A 19,629-nucleotide genomic window follows, 5' to 3' on the forward strand; every position below is an offset into this window, starting at 1 on the left:
CTGATTGGGTCCACTCTATTGTACAGGCGCATATAGCTCATGCCTGTGCAGTAGCAAGGACCCAGTTGGGCTCCGCTATTTCCACTGGAGCCCGAGCGGAGAACCGCTACTGCTCATGTGCGCACATCAATGAGCGGCCGACAAGGAGATCCTCAGGGGAGTGGAGGCTGCCATTTTTATTTCCATTTAAGCAATACCTGTTACCTGGCTATCCTGCTGATCCTCTGCCTCTAATACTTTCAGCCATAGACCCTGGCCTGAACAAGCATGCAGTAGATCACGTTTTTCTGACAATTTTGACAGATATGACAAGATTAGCTGCATGCTTGTTTCTGGTGTGATTCAGACACTTCTTCAGCCAAATTAATCAGTAGGGCTGCCAGGCAACTGGTTTTGCTTAAAAGGAAATAAATATGGCAGCCTCCATTTCCCTCTCACTACAGTTCTCCTTGAAGCACTTATCCACTCCTCCTGCCAAATAGTTGTGGGTAGAGTTCTCCCATAACAGAAGTACTAACTAAGCCACAATCTCTCTGAGACAACCAGCCAATTCCAGGGCTACATGTTCTCATGCTGAAATCAGGCATAAGGTGTGACATGACAGCAGCTGGAAGGACAGGTTACTGTGGTGAACAGGAGGAGCACCATGCTGGTCCAGGTGAGCCACCAGCAGCAGAGGCTCCATTCATCTGCCATCCCTATATGGGGAATCCCAGCTAAGGGGCCGCCTCTCCTGCTCCTCCCACCCAGGTGCACCCGGCCTGTCAGCTCTCGGCTGCCACATCCGGGTTGTTCCCGGAGAGAGGAGGCCGGATCTGATGATAACACTATGAGGCCGCAGCACTGACGGACACCAAATAACAGTGGGGGGGACATGGTGGGGAACGGCAAGAAGAAACAGGTGCGCTTTGCGCGGGCGAACGACGACGAGGCCGGGGACGAAGAAGAGGAGGACACGCTGTTCGAGAAGCGTCCGGCCAGGCTGAGAGGCGGCCCCGAGGATGAGGAGGACGGAGAGGGGGATGAGGGACGGAAGATGGGAGCGGAGGATGAGGTGCGCCTGGTGTCCGGCGGCCAGAAGTACCAGGGGCTTCGCTGCTGTGTCACCGCTGTCATGTGCGCCGCCTTCCTGGGGCTGGTAAGAGAGGAAGTGAGCCCGACCATACTGTCATGTGCTGCTGCTGCCTCACCATGTGATGTATGGATGCTGCTGCTGCTGCAGGCGTGTATTCTTCTCCAGTGTGTATGATGCACATGCAGTGCCAGTGGCAATAGTCATATGAAATATCCTATACAGTCAGCACTTGTCTAAAACTCACTGAGCTGCAGTCATCAGTGTTACTAAGCATGCTACACTTGGCTGGATACAGTTTTACTTCCTATTTACTAACTTGATTCATGGCTTGTGGTGCATATGGTATACTAGTGTGAGATCTGGCACTTCAATTTTTTTAAACAGGCTACAAAATTATGAAATCAGAAAAGTCTTAATTTTGATTGTGAAATATAATATTGGTCTGGTGAACTTTTTCTTGCTTTACACTGAACAGTAAAGTTCAGTCTGATCAGGAACTTTGTACAGCTGTTATCAGATTTGGACTAAGGACTGTCAGCTCTGTTATCTGACAGCTTCCAGATCTGATTAGCGCCTGCAAAATTATGGTTCGGCCCACGATGGTTGGACTTCATTGGTATTAAAAAGGATCTGTATTGTCCGATTTGTACAATAAAAACATATACCAATCGAGTCACTGTAAACTCCTAAATCCCTCTTTGCCGTTTTTGGCGCTCCCCGCCGCGATCCTGGATTTTAATTGCCAGTGGCAGTGTTTACAAACAAAAAACATGGCCGCTAACCAGGAAGTGATGTATGTGTAAAAAAAATAAAAAAAATAACATACATACATACATACATACGGAAACACCTTGAAAATCAACAAAATATATTTTAATATGGTGTAGGTCCACCTTTTGCGACAAATACAGCCTCAATGCTCCGAGGTATTGATTCATACAAATTGTGAATTGTTTCCAAAGGAATTGTAGCCCATTCTTGAGTTAAAACACCCTCCAGTTCTTTTAGAGACGATGGTGGCGGAAATCAACTTCTTACTTGAATCTCAAATAATGACCATAAATGCTCAATAATATTGAGGTCTGGGGATTGTGGTGGCCAGATGAGATGCTCAACTTCATTAGAATGGCCTCAATTCACTAACCTTAACTCCTGTCTTTAATAACTCTTCTGAGCTGTTTTACAGTTATCACAATTATATCACCATGGTGATAACTGTAAAACAGCTCAGAAGAGTTATTAAAGGCAGGAGTTAAGCTTAGTGAATTGAGGCCATTGTTCCTCATGCTATTCTTTAACAATTCTAGCTGTATGGATTCGGGCATTACTATCTTGAAAGATGGCATTCCCCTCCGGAAACAGTTCTTGAACCATAGGATGAACTTTGTCGCCCAAAATTCCTAAATAGTCTCGGCTGTTAATTCTTCCATGAAGGGAAATACATTGTCCTGTCGGATTTCCAAAAAAATGGCACCCCAGATCATCACAGAACCCCCGCCATGTTTTACGGTTGGGAGAAGGCAGTCTGGATGAAATGCTTCTTTCGGCTGTCTCCAAACGTACACTCGCCCGTAGGTCGGAAATAAGGTAAACGATGATTTGTCAGAGAAAATCAAATTTTTCCACTGCTCGAAGGACCAATTCTGGTGGTTTCTACACCACTATAAACACTTTGAAACATTTGTCTTTGAGAGCAGAGGTTTTCTAATTGCAGTTCTTCTTTGGAATCCAGATCTGTGCAGCTCCCGACAAACCGTTTTTGTGGAAACTGGGTTCTTTAGGTGTGCATTCAGTTCTGCAGTGATTTTAGGAGCCGTGGTCTTGCGAGCTTTTCTAACAATGCGATTTAGAGTCCGTCAGTCTCTCTCAGACAACTTCGACTTTCGGCCACAACTGTGCTCTGCTGAGGACGTTTTTCCTTCGCTTTCAAAGGCAGTCATTACTTTTGAGACAGTACCTCTTGAAATGCCAAGCGTTCGGGCAGTTTCTGTTACAGTAGCGCCTGCCATACGAGCACCAACAATTTGGCCTCTTTGAAAGTCTGAGAGATCTGCCATTTTTATAAATTATAACCAACTTTTGTTTAAATATCTAAAAAAAACAATTATTTTAATTTTTTTTTTTTTTTTTACATGTCAAGTTTTGATTGCTTAAACCATGTTCAAAGATTATGATGCCAAAAATGTCAGGTGTTTCCTCTATTTTGTCCTATATGTTTCTGCACCCCAGTCTGGGATTAGTCAGTTTCTCAGCATGTGACAGGAAGCTCCCTCCACCTCACCCTCACAAACTGCATCACAGACAAGCTGAAACTGAGAGCAGGGACGCTGTCTGTGAGGAAAAAACAAAGCACACAGCGTGGAGGGGGGCGTGCATAACTTGTCCCCATTACAACAGAGTCAGCTCCTTCCTTCCTGGGTCGACAAAGCTTGACAAAGAAAAGTAGATTAGATATATTACAGAGACAGTGCAACTAGAAAAGCCTGCAGTAATCCATACCACATTAGAACAGATATAGGAACTTATAGGATAGAAGAAATAAGGCTGAAAATTTTGTTGCAGAGTCTCCTTAACCTCCTGAGCGTTACGCCGCTCAGGAGGTTTTGTTACTTTTTGCCCATTTTTTTTTATTTTTTTAAATAATTGTGCCCAATGGCTATAAACCCTCTCGCTAGCACTAGGCTAGCTAGAAGAAGTCTCCGGCACCCCCCGATCGCCGCCGCTCCCCTGTTTTATACGTTATCCAGCGATCGGCGCAGCCTCCCCGGACAGCTCCGGTCTTCACTATGGGGAGAATCGCAGATGACGTCATGACGTTGCCAACATCATGCGTAAACCCGATCCTCCCCATAGAGAGACCGGAGCTGTGCCGGGAGGCTGCGCGATCGCTGGATCCGGGGGGGGGGGGGTAACGTATAAACTGGGGGGAACCAGGGGTGCCAGACACTCTTACTGGCTAGCCTAGTGCTAGCTAGAGGATTTATAGCCTTTAGGCACAATTTTTTATTTATGGGGGACTCCTGGGGCCACAGAGCGTTATGCCCGACACAGTGGGGGCATACCGCTAAGGAGGTTAAATGTCATCATTAGTCTTCAGACAGGAGGAGGTAGGAGGCGTCCAGAGTACTCTTAGTATGAATGAATAACAATGCGCTTTGCGATGTAACCCGCTTCATCAGGTCGAGTGCTGTGCCTTGCTATGCTGGATAGATACCTAAATAACGCACTTCACTTGCATCAGACTGGCCACGACTGGAGGAAGTTACGGGACCCGGTACCGGCACAGGAGAAGGCAGATGACTGTGGCGTGGGAGTGATCTGTGCAGATGGGGCTGGAGGAAGCCCCAGGTATGTATAAAACATTTAGTTTAAATCGGCTCTGGTTTCCTTTAACCATTACACTATCCTGCCCCAATTCAAGCATTAAATTGCCTACTGAATCTGTTTAGCCCCTTGTAAAGTTTCAAATCAACTCAGGGACATTTATATTCATTGCAGAGCAAAAAATACATTGCTAGCTGCAAATGGATATGGACAGTATGTTTATAGTTCTGGCCATATTTCAAGATGCATATATTTTGCATTAAAGCAGACCTGAACTCAGAACTTCCTCTCTACAACGTGACGACTTTTAACCTATTTTGGTTTCTGGACGTAGAAACTACGTCCAGAAACCATGTGCGCTACCGCGCGCCCCCGCGGCCGATCGCGCGCGTGCACGCGCACTCCCGGCCGCGGATTCGGTAGTCAGGGAATCAATATATCGGGCTATGAAGCCCGATCACTGATTCCTCTCCCCCGCTGAAAAAGCGACAGCTTCTCTCGGAAGCTGCGCCTTTTCTGGCCGTTCCCTTCCTGATGCGCCACTCTAAGCGTGTGTTACGCTTAGAGTGACGTCATGTAAACAAACTCATGGCCGCCATCTTGTGGCCAAAAAGTAATACTACACCTGAAAATGAAAATAAATTAAAATCAACACACATTTACATTATAAATCTATTGTTTACCCCCCACCCTCCAAAAACTACCCAAATAAAATGTTTACTATAAATAAAAAAAACCATTACAATAAAAAAAAAAAAAAAAACATGTAAATATTTACCTAAGGGTCTAAACTTTTTAAATATCAATGTATAGATGAAATATTTCTATATTTTTTTTATTTTAAACTTGTTAATAGTGATAGATGCAAAATGGAAAAAATGCACCTTTATTTCCAAATAAAATATTGTCGCCATACATTGTGATAGGGACATAATTTTAATGGTGTAATAACCGGGACATATGGGCATATACAATACGTGAGTTTTAATTATGGAGGCATGTATTATTTTAAAACTATAATGGCTGAAAACTGAGAAATAATGAATTTTTCCATTTTTTTCTTATTCTTCCTGTTAAAATGCGTTTACAGTAAAGTGGCTCTTAGCAAAATGTACCCCCCAAAGAAAGCCTAATTGGTGGCGGAAAAAACAAGATATAGATCAGTTCATTGTGATAAGTAGTGATAAAGTTATAGGCTAATGAATGGGAGGTGAACATTTCTCTCGTGAAAACCACGGAACCTGAATGGGTTAAAGAAAAACATTTCTTTGTTACAGCTGATACAAATCTTGCTATAAATCTGCAGTGTATCTACTTCCTGTATGTACATACAGGGTGCATTTCTCTGTTTTCCTGTGCAAGAGTTCAGGTCCACTTTAAATTTGCGTTGAAGCTGGAATTATTAGCATCCAATTGGCCATTTCTACTTGCAGTCTTTATAGGTGACGTTAGGCGTTTTTCTTGCTTCACAGGATGTGGAATTACAGTGGGCAGAACTGGAAGTTTGCACAGGGCAAATCCGATTTGGAAACCATCGATTACTTGTCCATGGATTAATAAAGCTAACAGGTATCAATCATTAGCTGCCCAAATCTGATTACTGCTATACAAAGTTCCTGTTCAGCCCAGGGGAGCTGCAACTCAGTGTAGGGCAAGAGAAAGAGCTTTGTTGACCCATTGAAGGGGCCCTCATTTGATATGGAATATTAAATGTGTTGAAGACAGCAAAATAGGAGTCGGATGTATGTTTACCGCACCTATAAAGATGTGCAGTAGCACAGAGGTTTTTGTGCACAGCTTTTTTTTCTCCATGCAAGAGCAGCTCCGTGCTAATGCTCAGACTTGGGCCATACTTTACACTTGTACACGGAGGGTAGTGCGATCATGAAGAGGAAGAAGGTCCTGGCCGGCAGCAGAAGGGTCGCAGAGGATCATAGAAAACAATAAATATTCTGAACCAGGTGCATGTTCTGGAGTGTAAGCTTTGTCATTCTGTCTTCATCCTCCCTGGCGCCTGTTTACCATGACCCATGGCATGTACGTAACATGTCTTGTACCGCAGGATGTAATGGAGGTGTGCCATTCACCAATGCAACCCTGCAAGACAGAGGGGGTGTTAGTAGGATGGGGGAGCATAATGGCTGGCTTTGCTGGTGAGAATCAGTTTTTTTTTTTATTTTTATTTTTTTTTCAAACTCCCATTTTATTGAATTGAGAGCAAGAGCCATACAGAAAATACTCCATAAGAAATCAGAACCAGAAATGATGAAAACTAAGGGCCCACTCACACTAGAGTGTTTTGCCGTGATTTCAGCAAAACGCTCAAAAGCTAGCGCTTTTTAAGAGGGCTAGTATAATAAAACCCTATGGGCCCGTTCTTACTTGGGCGATTTGTGCAAATCGCCCAAAATCGCGAAACGCGTCGCCTGCATCATTTTCCCGGTGATCGCTTTTTTAGTGCTATAGCTTCTATAGCACTGAAACGCGATCACCGGGAAAATAAACGCGATCGCTGAAAGATCTCCGCAGTGTTCAGTGATTTTCTTTTTTTCCGTGGAAAAGTCACTCCTGCAAAACGCAGACAAAAATCGCCGGCAAAACGCAAGTGTGAATGGGCCCTTAGGCATGTCTTAACAAATGTCTTCACCACTTTGCATCCAGACCTTGTTTCTCCCTTTATGGACCAGAGCAGTTTTTACATTTTAGCCATGTCCCTAATTAATTAATCAATCAGTAATAACTTTATCCCTACTTATGACACCCAAATGAAATGTATATTGTTTTTTTTCAAGACAAACTAGACTTTCATTGGCTATCATTCATAAAAGCATGTGCAGTAATGAAGAAAAATCTGGTCGGGAAAATACCGCATTCAGTATTTTAGACTTTTGTGTGCTAATTAATAAACATTTTCACAGCTGCGATAGAAGTGCAGTGTTTTACAGAAGCCCAACTTTGGGTAACATTGTTACAACATTGCTACATTCCTGTTCTCCATGCAGATACAGCATTACATTAAAAAAAGCATCCCCAACTTCCCTTTAGATGTGCATCTTTTGTTATACTGTCTCTCCTTGCCCTGAATCTGCTCTGTATCTGTCTTATTAGTCTTTCTTAACAATGTATTTAATTGCCACAGTGTAGAACTTCAAAAAACTTTACACATGCCATGCTTTCTGATGTGAAATACACATCTTAGAAGCAGGAACCCACGATGTTGAACACACAACCTAATGCTTCATACACACTTGAGATAAAAAGTCTTTGGAAAATGAAAGATCACAGACCAATTTTACCCCCTTCCATGTAGTATGAGAGCCATACTCTACACAGTCTATTCTATGGAGCTGCACTCCCCATCAGAGAAAAATCTTTGCAAGATGCTGCACACAAAGATGCCCGTACACACTCAAAAGATCATTATCTGCAAAAGATCTGTTCCTGCAAAAAATCCATTCCTGCAAAATGCATTTATAGTCTGAGATCTGCAGATCCTCATACACACCTGGTTTAACAGACAATCATCTGCAGATCAGATCCACCAGGATGGATTTTCAGATCTGCAGATGATTGCCAGATATGCAGATGAAGTCTGGTAAACCAGGTGTGTATGAGGATCTGCAGATCTCATAGACTATGAATGCATTTTGCAGGAATGGATTTTTTGCAGGAACAGATCTTTTGCAGATACTGAGCTTTTGAGTGTCTACAGCATCTTTGTGTTCAGCATCTTGCAAAGATTTTATCTGATGGGGAGTGCAGCTCCATAGAATAGACTGTGTAGGTATGGCTCTCATACTACATGGAAGGGGGTAAAATTGGTCTGTGATCTTGCATTTTCCAAAGACTTTTATCTCAAGTGTGTATGAAGCATCAGGTATTCAGGGGAAGCCTTGTTTGTTCCGCTCTTGCTGCTGCTGCCTGGGGAGATCTCACTGCTTCTGCTTTGTGAGTCTCCATTAACTTTGCTCTTATCACCTCTTCAAAGCAAGCGGTATGTTCCGTGCCATAACCGCCTGCATCTTTATGAATTGACATTTACTAACATGTGTTGAGGTAATTACCGCACAAGTCGGTAATTTACCACACTGCTCAGGAATTTCAGCTTTTCATGCGGTAACTGCTTTATTGAATTGCCGTTTTGCTAAGTGCTCAGTAAAGTCAGCTGTTTTCTGCATTATTGCTTGCGGTAATGCTTTATGAACGGTAGCCAATGAATGGCATTTTTTCCCTTGAACAATTTTGTTTTCTATGCTTTTTAATGGGAAAAAAATAGAAAAAACACATTATTTCTTAGTTTTACCAATTCCTGTTTAAAAATAAAGAGCTACTGTAGATAAAAAACTTGAATTGTGTTTGGCTATTTCTACTGTTTATCACAAAACTTAATTATGTTCCTGTCACAATTTATGGTGAAGATATTTGATCCTTTTATAATGTTACAGTGTGTATTTTTCACCATGAACTGAGAAAATAAAAGTATTTTTAATGGTAAAAATCAATATTATTGGTTTAGGGAACATATATTTCCTTTTACCAATTGGTGCTGCATCCGATAGTGCCAGAGGTGTGCACAGGAGCAAGCCCAATGGTGCACAGCTGTGCTTTTGCTGCAAGAGGGTATATCTACGTCCTCGTGGCTTATATGAAGTCACAGACGATGTAGATGTACTGTAGTAGTAGATAAAGTGGTTAAATCCAACACTCGAATATATGACATACATTGAAGCAATAGGCTACATAGCAAAACAAAAATGAACAATGCAGTATAAGATAAACAAAACCTTCAAAATGCTACTAATGTGAGATTGAGTTTTTAATGGTATCTGTGTATTGTTTCAGGGCCAGATCACACTAGGTCTACTGCTGAACTGCTTCTTAGAGCAGATGGCAGTGGACCAAAACATGTAGCATGGGTCCCATGCTTTCAAAATGGAAGAGACACACTGGCCGATCGCTTTGCTGACAGCACGGTTTGCATTAAAAAAAAAAAGCTCTCATTGACTTGCATATAAATCGCAGCAATTTTTTGAAAAACCGCAATTGTGGTTTTGCTGTGATTTTACCACAATTTTTACAGCAAAGCGCTGTGCAGTGTGTCTCAGGCTTATCTCTTCTGTGGCTGGGTTTCTGTGCGAATTCCACAATGCACAAACCTGCAAAACTTTTTCGGATAACAGAGGTATTGCTGTAGAATAGTGCACCAGACACTTCCATTGACTGCGTAATTGCACAAGGTATCCATACTATACAGACTTGCTCCCACTCTGACATAGTGCGAGCTAAATTCTGCAAATTATTTAGTGTGTCCACTTGTTCATAAGAGTAACTTGCGATCAGCTTCTGCATAATCCGCTCGCACAGTGCACATCGCTCTTATGTACAAGTGTCCAGAAGTGAGTCACACCCTTGTAACCTGCCAATATTAATTTGGCAGTGATGGCTTTTTCCTTTACTAAATTAAAGCCAGTGAGTAGGTTCCCTTGAAAAAGAGACACCATGTTGTCTGGAAACATTGGCTTTTGGTTATTCTAATGAATAGTTTTTGCGAAATTTCTGACGTCCTTTATCTTTGGTGAATGCACTTAATCACAAACACTGGTTCGCATGACAGCCGGGGGCCATAGTCTCTCTCACTTACTGGGGCCCCCAAAACCACCATGCGACACCCAGAGGAAAATGTGGGCGAGCCCTGGCTCTCTCACCGCCAGGGACTTCACCCCCATCACCTCTAAACTGAATGAAAACTGCAACACACACTTGCTCACTAACAGTTCAAGCAATTTCCTACCTCTATCTGGCCAGCAGACGCCAGTCAGCCAATCAGGTGTACGGTCATACACCCTTTGCCTGCCATACCGATCTAGCAGGATCTGCATAAATTAGCATAAATAATTAATCAGGGATATACCAAAGACACGGAAGATCAAAAATTGAAAAATACTTTTTCTTTTTTATTTGCAAAAAGGTGCAGAAATATGTACACAAAATCTTTAATCACGTAAAAAGTGCTTATAATTGATTGAAAAAAAGGCAACAACATCGATTTGTTTCGGGTTAGTAACCCTTCTTCAGGCCTTTAAATATAGTGAACATCTGCACAGTTGGAATATAAGGTAGAAACTCATCTGGTCAAATATAAAGCCAGGGCAGACCACCACAAGATCAAACAAAGAGCCGCATGGAGACCGGACATCCAAACAGGGTCTCCATGCAGATGTTCACAGAGAATCACTTTACGTGATTAAAGATTTTGTGTACATATTTCTGCACCTTTTTGCAAATAAAAAAGAAAAAGTATTTTTCAATTTTTGATCTTCCGTGTCTTTGGTATATCCCTGATTAATTATTTAGACTTTGAGCTTGGTGTTTGTGGTGCACCTGCAGGGATTTTTTTGTATGTTTTGCTTCTCCCAAATACACTAACTACTGCATAAATTAGCATTCAGGTGGGAGGCTCGGTTGGACGTAATTGTTGATTACATCTTTTACAGGGACCGCCGCATGTAGGCATCTCCCACACAGTCCCCTCCCAGTGAATGCAGTTAATGGTGAATTGAGTATCTTCATTCACTGCCTCTTTGTTGAGCTTTGGGCCAAAGATTGTTGGAGTGGTGCTTCTAGGCTTTAATGATAGGACAGAACCGGTCATCATTCAGCTTGCCATCTCCTGCAAACAGGCTAAAGTACCAGAAGTGTGCAGTGTTGTTCTGCTTGTTTGGCTCCCAGCTTAGCCCTCCTCAGCACAAGTTAATAACACAAAATATTTTTACTGGCCATCTATAAAAACAAAACAAACACACAAAACAATTTAACTATTCTCTGAGCACAGTTTTTGAAGAAGGAATTGTGTTCACAATAGAAAATCTTAGCTTTATGGCAAGATTTTTCACATTTGTCTTCAGGCACAGATAAGGTACAGACAGTTACTGTCACACCCCAGGTGTCCCTTGACAGAGTGGCTTTGCGTGGGTGGTGTGAGTAGGGGAACAATGGGCTCTGCCAATGCAATCTGGATCTCTTGGCGACACATTGAGGCAGTTGTACACACTTTAGACTCTCAGTAGAGACAGCTCCCACCTTGACTGAGTACCCTAGCGTGTGTACAAAGCTTTGTTTTGTGGATCTTCACAAAAGTCACAGGGAAAACTATCTACTAGGATGCATACACGCGCACTACTACCATTGCCCCAAGGTATCGAGACTCCATTCCGAAGGTGACCGTTTTGGCCAAAGTCTCATACATGTGCATCGCTTGAGTTGGTTGACTTGTACTGTAGCTACGAGTTGGTGATGGGGAGGAAGGATAATGTCACAGTGTACTATGTCGTTGCTCGTATTTAAAGATCCAGCATGTGGGACCTTTTAAGCAACCTTGTGGGACACCTGTACACACAATGTTCCCCAACCCTGTCCTCAAGGCCCACTAACGGTGCATGTTTTGTGGAAATCCACAGAGGTAGGTCATCATCTTTGCTGAGACACTAATTATCTCACCTGTGCATGTTTGTGGTTTTATGCAAAACATGTACTGATGGTGGGCCTTGCGGATAGGGTTAGGGAACTCTGGTCTAGCATGTGTATGAAGCTTTACTTTATTAATTAATTAAACAAATGGATTTCCCTGTGACTTTTGTGGTTCAGAGGGGTTTGTAGCAGAATGAGGACCATAGGGGTGCCTGGGGACAGGTTTGTCAACTTTTACAGAAAAGCACCAAGCGTGGCTGGTTCTGTGACAGATTTGCATGCATTATGTACATGGTAAACAAGAGCATGTAAAACACTGATGGATGCAAAACCTGAAAGACCTGACATTGGTAAATTTGCAAATAGAAAATATTTGCGTCATAAAATCACATCTACTGAGTGACGACACAGAAAGATCCGGGTCTTTATTTATGTATGTGTGTCTACTGCTGCTTTCCTGCAAAACAGCATGCATACACACCAGTTCCCAAAAACACTGCATTTTTTTAACATGGTCAGAAATTGATAATTTAGCAATAATTTGGGAGTTTATAGATCTGGGCTTCCTGGTGAACTAGAACAAAGCTTGATAGTGTTCACAAGTCTGGGTAGGGTATGATGACGTTCCATCTCATAATATCTGTTACAGCAGACAGATAACGGAATATTATTAGCTGGCAGCAGTACAAGTTATACAACTACAGGTAGTCCTCAGTTAACGAACGAGATGAGGACTGTAGGTTCGTTCTTAACCTGAATCTGTTCTTAAGTCGGAACATTGTGCCATCTTTGTCCCCTGTACCTCCTCTGTGCCCCCCATGCCTCCAGTGTCCCCCTCTGTCACCTCTGCCCTTTGTACCTGTTTATACAAGTTTAAAAGCAATTTTTTCTTTGTTTTTTTTTAAATCGATTTTCTCAAAAAGTCCAATTTGAAAAAAAAAAATTGGGGCTTGTTCCCATGGAAAAAGAATCCATGCCGTTCGTATCGGCGGGTCGTTCGTAAGTCGGGGACTACCTGTATATAGTTATTCTCCATACCTATTATTATACCTCGTACCTGGCGAGGTCGGCTTCTGCAGCACAGGACACCGGGAGCCACTTGAGCTGCGGCGAGGGCACAGGATGGCAGCCAGGGCTGGAGGAAGCCCCAGGTAAGTGGATTTTGTTTTGTTTGTTTTTTCTCCAGCCTGGATGTTCCCTTTAAGGAAAGCTGAAAACTTCAGACCACACTGCTGATCATTTAATAAGGGTAATGTTGGCCACATACAGATGGATTTTTATGTAGTTCTCTTCAACTATCACATTTTAACACGTCATAAAAAGATTTAAAGTGATCATTTAAATGTTTTGAATCCATCCAGTTCAAATATGACGCAGGTGGTGCTCTTTACCATTTGAGAAAGAAAAGTTTGTTGACTGATGTCAGCTTTATTTTTCATAAATATAATCCTTTTTTCAATTTGGAAATGCCATCTAAAATGACAATTGAAGCATGCATGGCAAGCATAAGTGATTGTGCCTTCGGGGATATTTAAGGTGGTTACGATCTATTTAAGTGACATGAGTGATTCAAAGCACACCTGAAGTGAGAAGGATATGGAGGCTTCCTGTTAAATTATGCAAAATGCCTGGCTGTGCTGCTGATCCTCTGCCTCTAATACTTTTTAGCCATAGACTCTGAACAAGCATGCAGATCAGGTGCTCTGAGCTCTGACTAGATTAGCTGCATGCTTGTTTCAGGTGTGTGATTTAGACACTACTGCGGCCAGAAAGATCATCAGGACTGCCAGGCATGATAATGTTTAAAAGGAAATAAATATGGCTGCCACCATGTCGGCATGTTAGGAGTCTGTACAGACAAAATGTGGCCATATATTACTTCATGCCCACCAGATCAACAATCAGATCCCTCTCTGATTGAATTTGATCAGAGAGGGGTACCTGGCAACACACTGTAGGCCGATTTTAATTTTTTTATTTATATTTTTTAATTTATTTTATTTTTTCCCCCATACATTTCAGCATGAAATCTATTGAAAAAACTGCCTAGAACTTAAGCCTCCCGTACCCTCCACCCATGTAATGAGTCCCCAGGGCCTGTGGTGAGCAAGGAAGCTGTGCAGCTTACCTATCCGGTGGCGTGTCTGTCCCGTGTCTTCTTTCTACCAATGGGGACACTTCGCCCCATGAACCCTGTTGCATGTATGTGACGACAGTACATTCAGCAGGGTCATGGAGTACAGGCATCCCTGGGGGCAGTGGAGAAAGACACAGAATACACACAAGTGGACAGGTGAGCCTGCAACACTCACCATGTGCCCAGGGGGTACACATTTTATATTGGGGGGGGGGGGGGAACTGGCCGGTGGACAGTCAGTTTTTGAAGTCGAATGCCGCTACTACTGTGCACCTGACTGAGCCATTTTAATCAAGATCTTTTTAGCATGCCTGATTGATCCTTTCAAACAATTTAGGCTACTTTCCCACCAAGACGTTGCGTTTTAGGGGACGTTATGGTCGCATAACGTGCCCCTAACGCAACGCATGGTGGTGTTGAAGTTGGACGTCAGATTGAGCCACGTTATACGGCTCTCAACGCAGTCACTCCAGGTTAGTTATAGGAAGTCCAGATCTTTTTAAAGTAAAATATATATATATATATATATATATATATATATATATATATATATATATATATATATACATACATACATACATACATACATACATACATACATACATACATACATACATACATACATACATATGCTATAGCAGCATAGAGGGTGATATAGAAGCTGGGAACGCGGAAAATCAGCCGCGTTCCCAGCCTGTCGGCGGCTGTCGCCGAACCCGGAAGTAGCCGCCGGCGGGGACAGGACGATCGGAGCGGGGCTGCGAGGGCACCATCCAGCTTCGGGGGGCTGAGGGATGCCCCGGGTGAGTAAATGTCATTTTTTTTTTCTGACTTAAGTTTTCCTTTAAGGATTCAGATCATTTGAATCAGATCATTGAAAAGATCTGGATCTTTGAACCGAATCATTTGAATCATTTTACTAGGGAAGCAGACTGGGGGTGAAATGACTAGCAGCACAGGACTTTCCCTGCACTGTACATTCTGTATGTTCTTGTTTCTGCCAGACAGACATCCACTGTGAACTGAATCTTTCATTGTGATGATCCGGATGATTCGACTCACAAAAAAGATTCAGATCAAATGAATCCCGATCATTATCAGGACAACACTACAGTCCCACCATGAGTCACCACAGTGCAGTGAATTTTAATTAGCCATGTGGCTGGCCACAGAGGAGGAGGAGAGACCTCCTCCTCCAACATTACTGAGCATGTGCAAACAGTCTAATGCTGCTTAGCCCAGTATAACGTACAGCACGCAGCACTTTGTTTAAACATGCTGTGTTACTATGTAACGCAACGTGTGCACTGTGAACAGCACATTGATTTTACAGTGCTGTGAGTTAGGCTGCGTTACTGGCTGCTGTAACGTGGGACTTTAACGTCCCACTGTGAAACCAGCCTTAAAGTGAATCTTAAGTCAGAAGAAAAAATGAGTTTTACTCACCTGGGGCTTCTACCAGCCTCCTGCAGCAGTCCTGTGCCCTCGCAGCCACTCACTAATCCTCTGGTCCCCCGCTGCCAGCTAGTTTCGTTTTTGCCGACAGGCCCATCAGGACTGGCCACGTGTAGCTTTTTCTGCATTCTTGACTGTAATTAGGGCCGCAACGCGAACAAAAATATGCGGTGCCGCATATCTATGCGTTCATAATGCAGCAACGCGTATTTTTGTACGCGTTGCCCGCTAATTACAGTCGGGAATGCGGAAAAAGCTACGCGTGGCCAGTCCTGACGGGCCTGTCGGCAAAAACGAAACTAGCTGGCAGCGGGGGACCAGAGGTATAGTGAGTGGCTGCGAGGGCACAGGACTGCTGCAGGGGGCTGGTAGAAGCCCCAGGTGAGTAAAACTTTTTTTTTTTTTCTGACTTAAGTGTCTTCTTTAAGGCAGAAATCTATCAACCCGATCGGGCAGCCATGTTGTGTCATCGATCTGTCAGATTTGATCATTCTCGAATTGGCCAGATATTGATGCCACAAATCGAGTAATGTATGAGCACCTTAAGTGCTCAGCCCCCGGCTGGTCAGAATGTTCTTTTATGTGGTAAAGAAATTGTCGAGACAAATGAGTGGTGCTCTGCCGCCAGAATTTCCATGAAAGTTCTCATAGGAATAGTAGTATTCGGAGAATAGCGATCTGTCCCTACAAATAACTGATGAGAAGGTCAGTGATATTGGAGGACAAGCTATACATTGTGATGATCAGGAATGTTGTGGCTGAGGAAAATTTCTCAAGTGTGTATGCAGATTAACGGGGGAATATTTCCTTCAATGTAAACTGATCCATACTAGAAAATGGTTATTTATATCCAGGCAAAGAAAAAACACATACATGCTCAGTCTGAGCTTGCCGCTCTCCCAGTGTCTGTGTGCTTTGCACAGAGATCCAGGTTATTAGAATCCTTATTTCTAGATGCCTATGTATTGTATGCAGATCTGTTTGGTCTGCTACTAATAGTAGTGAAACCTGTTCTAAATAATACTGTGCACCATGGCAATTACTAAAGCCAAGTCAGTACTTGTCTGTCAGTGTGTTCGATATAGCAGTAGTTCAGTTAATCTGTGCCTTTACTTGCAAGGTTTTTTTTTATTTGTATTTAATTTAAGTATAATAATAGCACCAGCAATATCAAGATCACTCCCGTCTGACATTACAGTAGTTAATAACCCTCCAGAGGTCACATATATGTATCTGCTCCAAGTGGGACTTGGAACATTTCTACAGTAATTTGTGCCTTTTGAACATTGCACAGGCCAGGGTAGAGAGGATCAGTGGGATAAGTTAAGGCAGACCTAAAGTCAAAGATGGCAGCATTACATACAGCACAGTCATATTAATGACAAATTCTAAAGCCATGGGCGTCTGCCGAAAATTTTCCGGGGGGGGGCTGAAAAATGGGCTTGGCCATTAACCATGATGTGGGTGTGATCATGGTGGGACATTAGACTAGGGCTATGGTAGGGATTAGATTGCGAGTGCCTCCGACACAGGTGCCCCCCCCCCCAGTTTAGGTAGTGACAGGGAAACTTAAGCCATGCCCCCTGTGTGGCATTAATCCACACCCTACATTTTGCAGGAGCCTGCCAGTAGGTGGGAGAGTGTGACAGTGGGTGGGAGGGGGGTGCCAGTGGGTAGGAGGAAGGTGCCAGTGTGTGGGGAGGGCAGCAGAAAGGCAGAGACACAGCTGAGAGGGAGAGTGACAACTGAGAGGCAGCACAGAGCGAGAGAGCAGAGAGGGACAGCAGGGAGGCAGAGAGAGAGAGAAAGAGCAAGAGAGAGAGACAGCAGAAGGCACGGCTGTGGAGTCGGAGTCGTGGAGTCGGGCAATTTTGGGTGCCTGGAGTCGGGAAAAAATGCACCGACTCCGACTCCTAATGAATTTGTAACTAATTTGATAAAATGTTCTATTTCTCAGATAATAGTCATTAAAAATAATGTATATATACAGTAATAGCTGTGCTTAGTCCACAAAAATGAAATAAACCAATCAAAATTAGTTACTTGCGCTGCTTCAATAAAGCAGTCCCCGTATTTTTAAGGTCAGATATACACATCTGATTGTGACTGTATATATGATGTGTACACAGGAATCTCTTATATATACTAAATAACATCTATGCTGTAAGAATAAAGCCTGATGTGTAGCTGTGTCACAAATAGAGATGGTCAATGAGATGGAAATAATTCTGCATTGATGCTGATTTATGCAAATGTATGCACTCCCTTTGCTGATGAAATTAAATAATTTGATATGTTGTTAAAATTTGGTTTGGTGACTACAAATTAAAGGGTAACTGAGACGGATGAAAAGTAAAGTTTTATACATACCTGGGGCTTATTCCATTCCCCTTCAGGCTAATCAGTCCCTCGCTGTCCTCCACCACCCGGATCTTCTGCTATGAGTCCTGGTAATTCAGCCAGTCAGCGCTGTCCGGCCGCATGCCGCTCCCACAGCCAGGAACATTCTGCACCTGCGCAATAGTGCTGCGCTGGTGTAGTACGCTCCTGGCGACGGAGTGTGTGCAGGCGCGCTACGCCCCAATGGCTCAAGTACCTGGACTCATAGCAGAAGATCCAGGTGGTGGAGGAGGACAACGAGGGACTGATTATCCTGAAGGCGGCTGGAGGAAGCCCCAGGTATGTATAAAACTTTAATTTCATCTGTCTCAGGTTTACTTTGTTACACAGTAGTACTATACTCTACATATGCACTCCCCACAGAGCTGCAGGGAATCCACTGAGAATGCTGTGCACATTGAATACAGAGGTGTTGTCTGTTTACAATCTCCTCATTCCCCTGCAGAGTACCTGCACATCATTCTTGCATGTACCCACACTTACATTGCCTAGGGCCTGATAGATGTTCTTTGTTCCGGTTTGTACCTTTTACAAGTACTCTTACCAAGGACTAGTTTTAGTCTAAAGGGAATAAATATAGTAGTCTACATATCCTTCTCACTTCAGTTGTCTTGTAAAATTCCTAAGCGTTGGCAGTTAAGAGATGAATTTCATGTTACATACTTTTAATCAACAAAATTGTAATCTGCAAATTAGAGGAGTCGGAGTCGAGGAGTCTGAGTCGGTGGAATCCTAAACTGAGGAGTCGGAGTCGGTGGATTTTTGGACCGACTCCACAGCCCTGGCAGAAAGGCAGAGAGAGACAGCAGTGAGGCAGAGAAAGAGAGGAGAGAGCACAGAAAGGCAGAGAGAGAGAGAGACAGCATAGAAGCAGAGAGAAGCACACAGAAAGGGAGAGAGAAAGACAGCAGAAAGGCAGAGAGAGGGACAGCATAGACACAGAGGGCCATATGCAATTCACTTTTTCACCTGAGATTTCTCCTAGGAGATAATTTTTAATTTTCTATTTAAAATAACATTCTAGTACTTTTCAACTAAAAAAAAATCGCCTAAAAGTAATTGAAAAAGTACTATCAAAATTATTTTGAGTATTTTTTGCTTTCTGGTGGCTTAAAAGTCATTTTAATTACAAGTTTAAAAATACCACCTAGGAGAAAACTCAGGAGAAAAATGTAATTGCATATGGGCCAGAGAGAGAGAGAGAGAGCAGAGAGAGAGAGCAGAGAGAGCAGAAAGGCAGAGAAAAAGAGAGAGCAGAAAGGCAGAGAAAAAGAGAGAGCAGAAAGGCAGAGAAAAAGAGAGAGCAGAAAGGCAGAGAAAAAGAGAGAGCAGAAAGGCAGAGAGAGAGAGCGCGTGACAGCAGAAAGGGACATCAGAAAGGCAGAGAGAGTATAGTTTCCACCAGTATAGCTAGTATAGCTGCCCCCAGTATAACTAGTATAGTTGCCCCAGTATAGTTAGTATAGTTGTCCCAGTATGGCTAGTATAGTTGCCAGAACCCCCCGCTCCACCTCCCTCACACCTGGGTCCCCTCCTGGTGCTTTCCCCCTCCAAATTAGCAACGGCAAAAAGAATAGAGCATCAGCGGGCGGAGAGGAATTACTCACCTTCTGGCGTAGGCAGCAGCTGGCTGGGGGGGCGCATGCCCCATTTTGCCCAACATGTGGATGCCCATGAACCCTGGTTTTGAACTACATAGTGCCTAATTTACTAAGGCTCTCCATATATATATATTCCTGGGGGATCTGAAAACATGAGCAAATTGCACAGC

General features: G+C 43.2%; 1 protein-coding gene across 1 annotated transcript in view; it reads left to right on the forward strand.

Moving 5' to 3' along the window:
• Positions 1-762: 762 nt before the first annotated feature.
• The window catches only part of MFSD4B (major facilitator superfamily domain containing 4B), a 35,519-nt gene continuing 16,652 nt past the window's right edge, over positions 763-19,629 (forward strand). The window contains exon 1 of the mRNA XM_068231307.1: positions 763-1,138. Within this exon, the coding sequence (XP_068087408.1) occupies positions 875-1,138 (264 nt within the window). The 5' untranslated portion in view covers positions 763-874. The remainder of the gene's footprint in view (positions 1,139-19,629) is intronic.

This window comes from Hyperolius riggenbachi, chromosome 4 (genome assembly GCF_040937935.1).
Source record: "Hyperolius riggenbachi isolate aHypRig1 chromosome 4, aHypRig1.pri, whole genome shotgun sequence".
NCBI lineage: Eukaryota > Metazoa > Chordata > Amphibia > Anura > Hyperoliidae > Hyperolius > Hyperolius riggenbachi.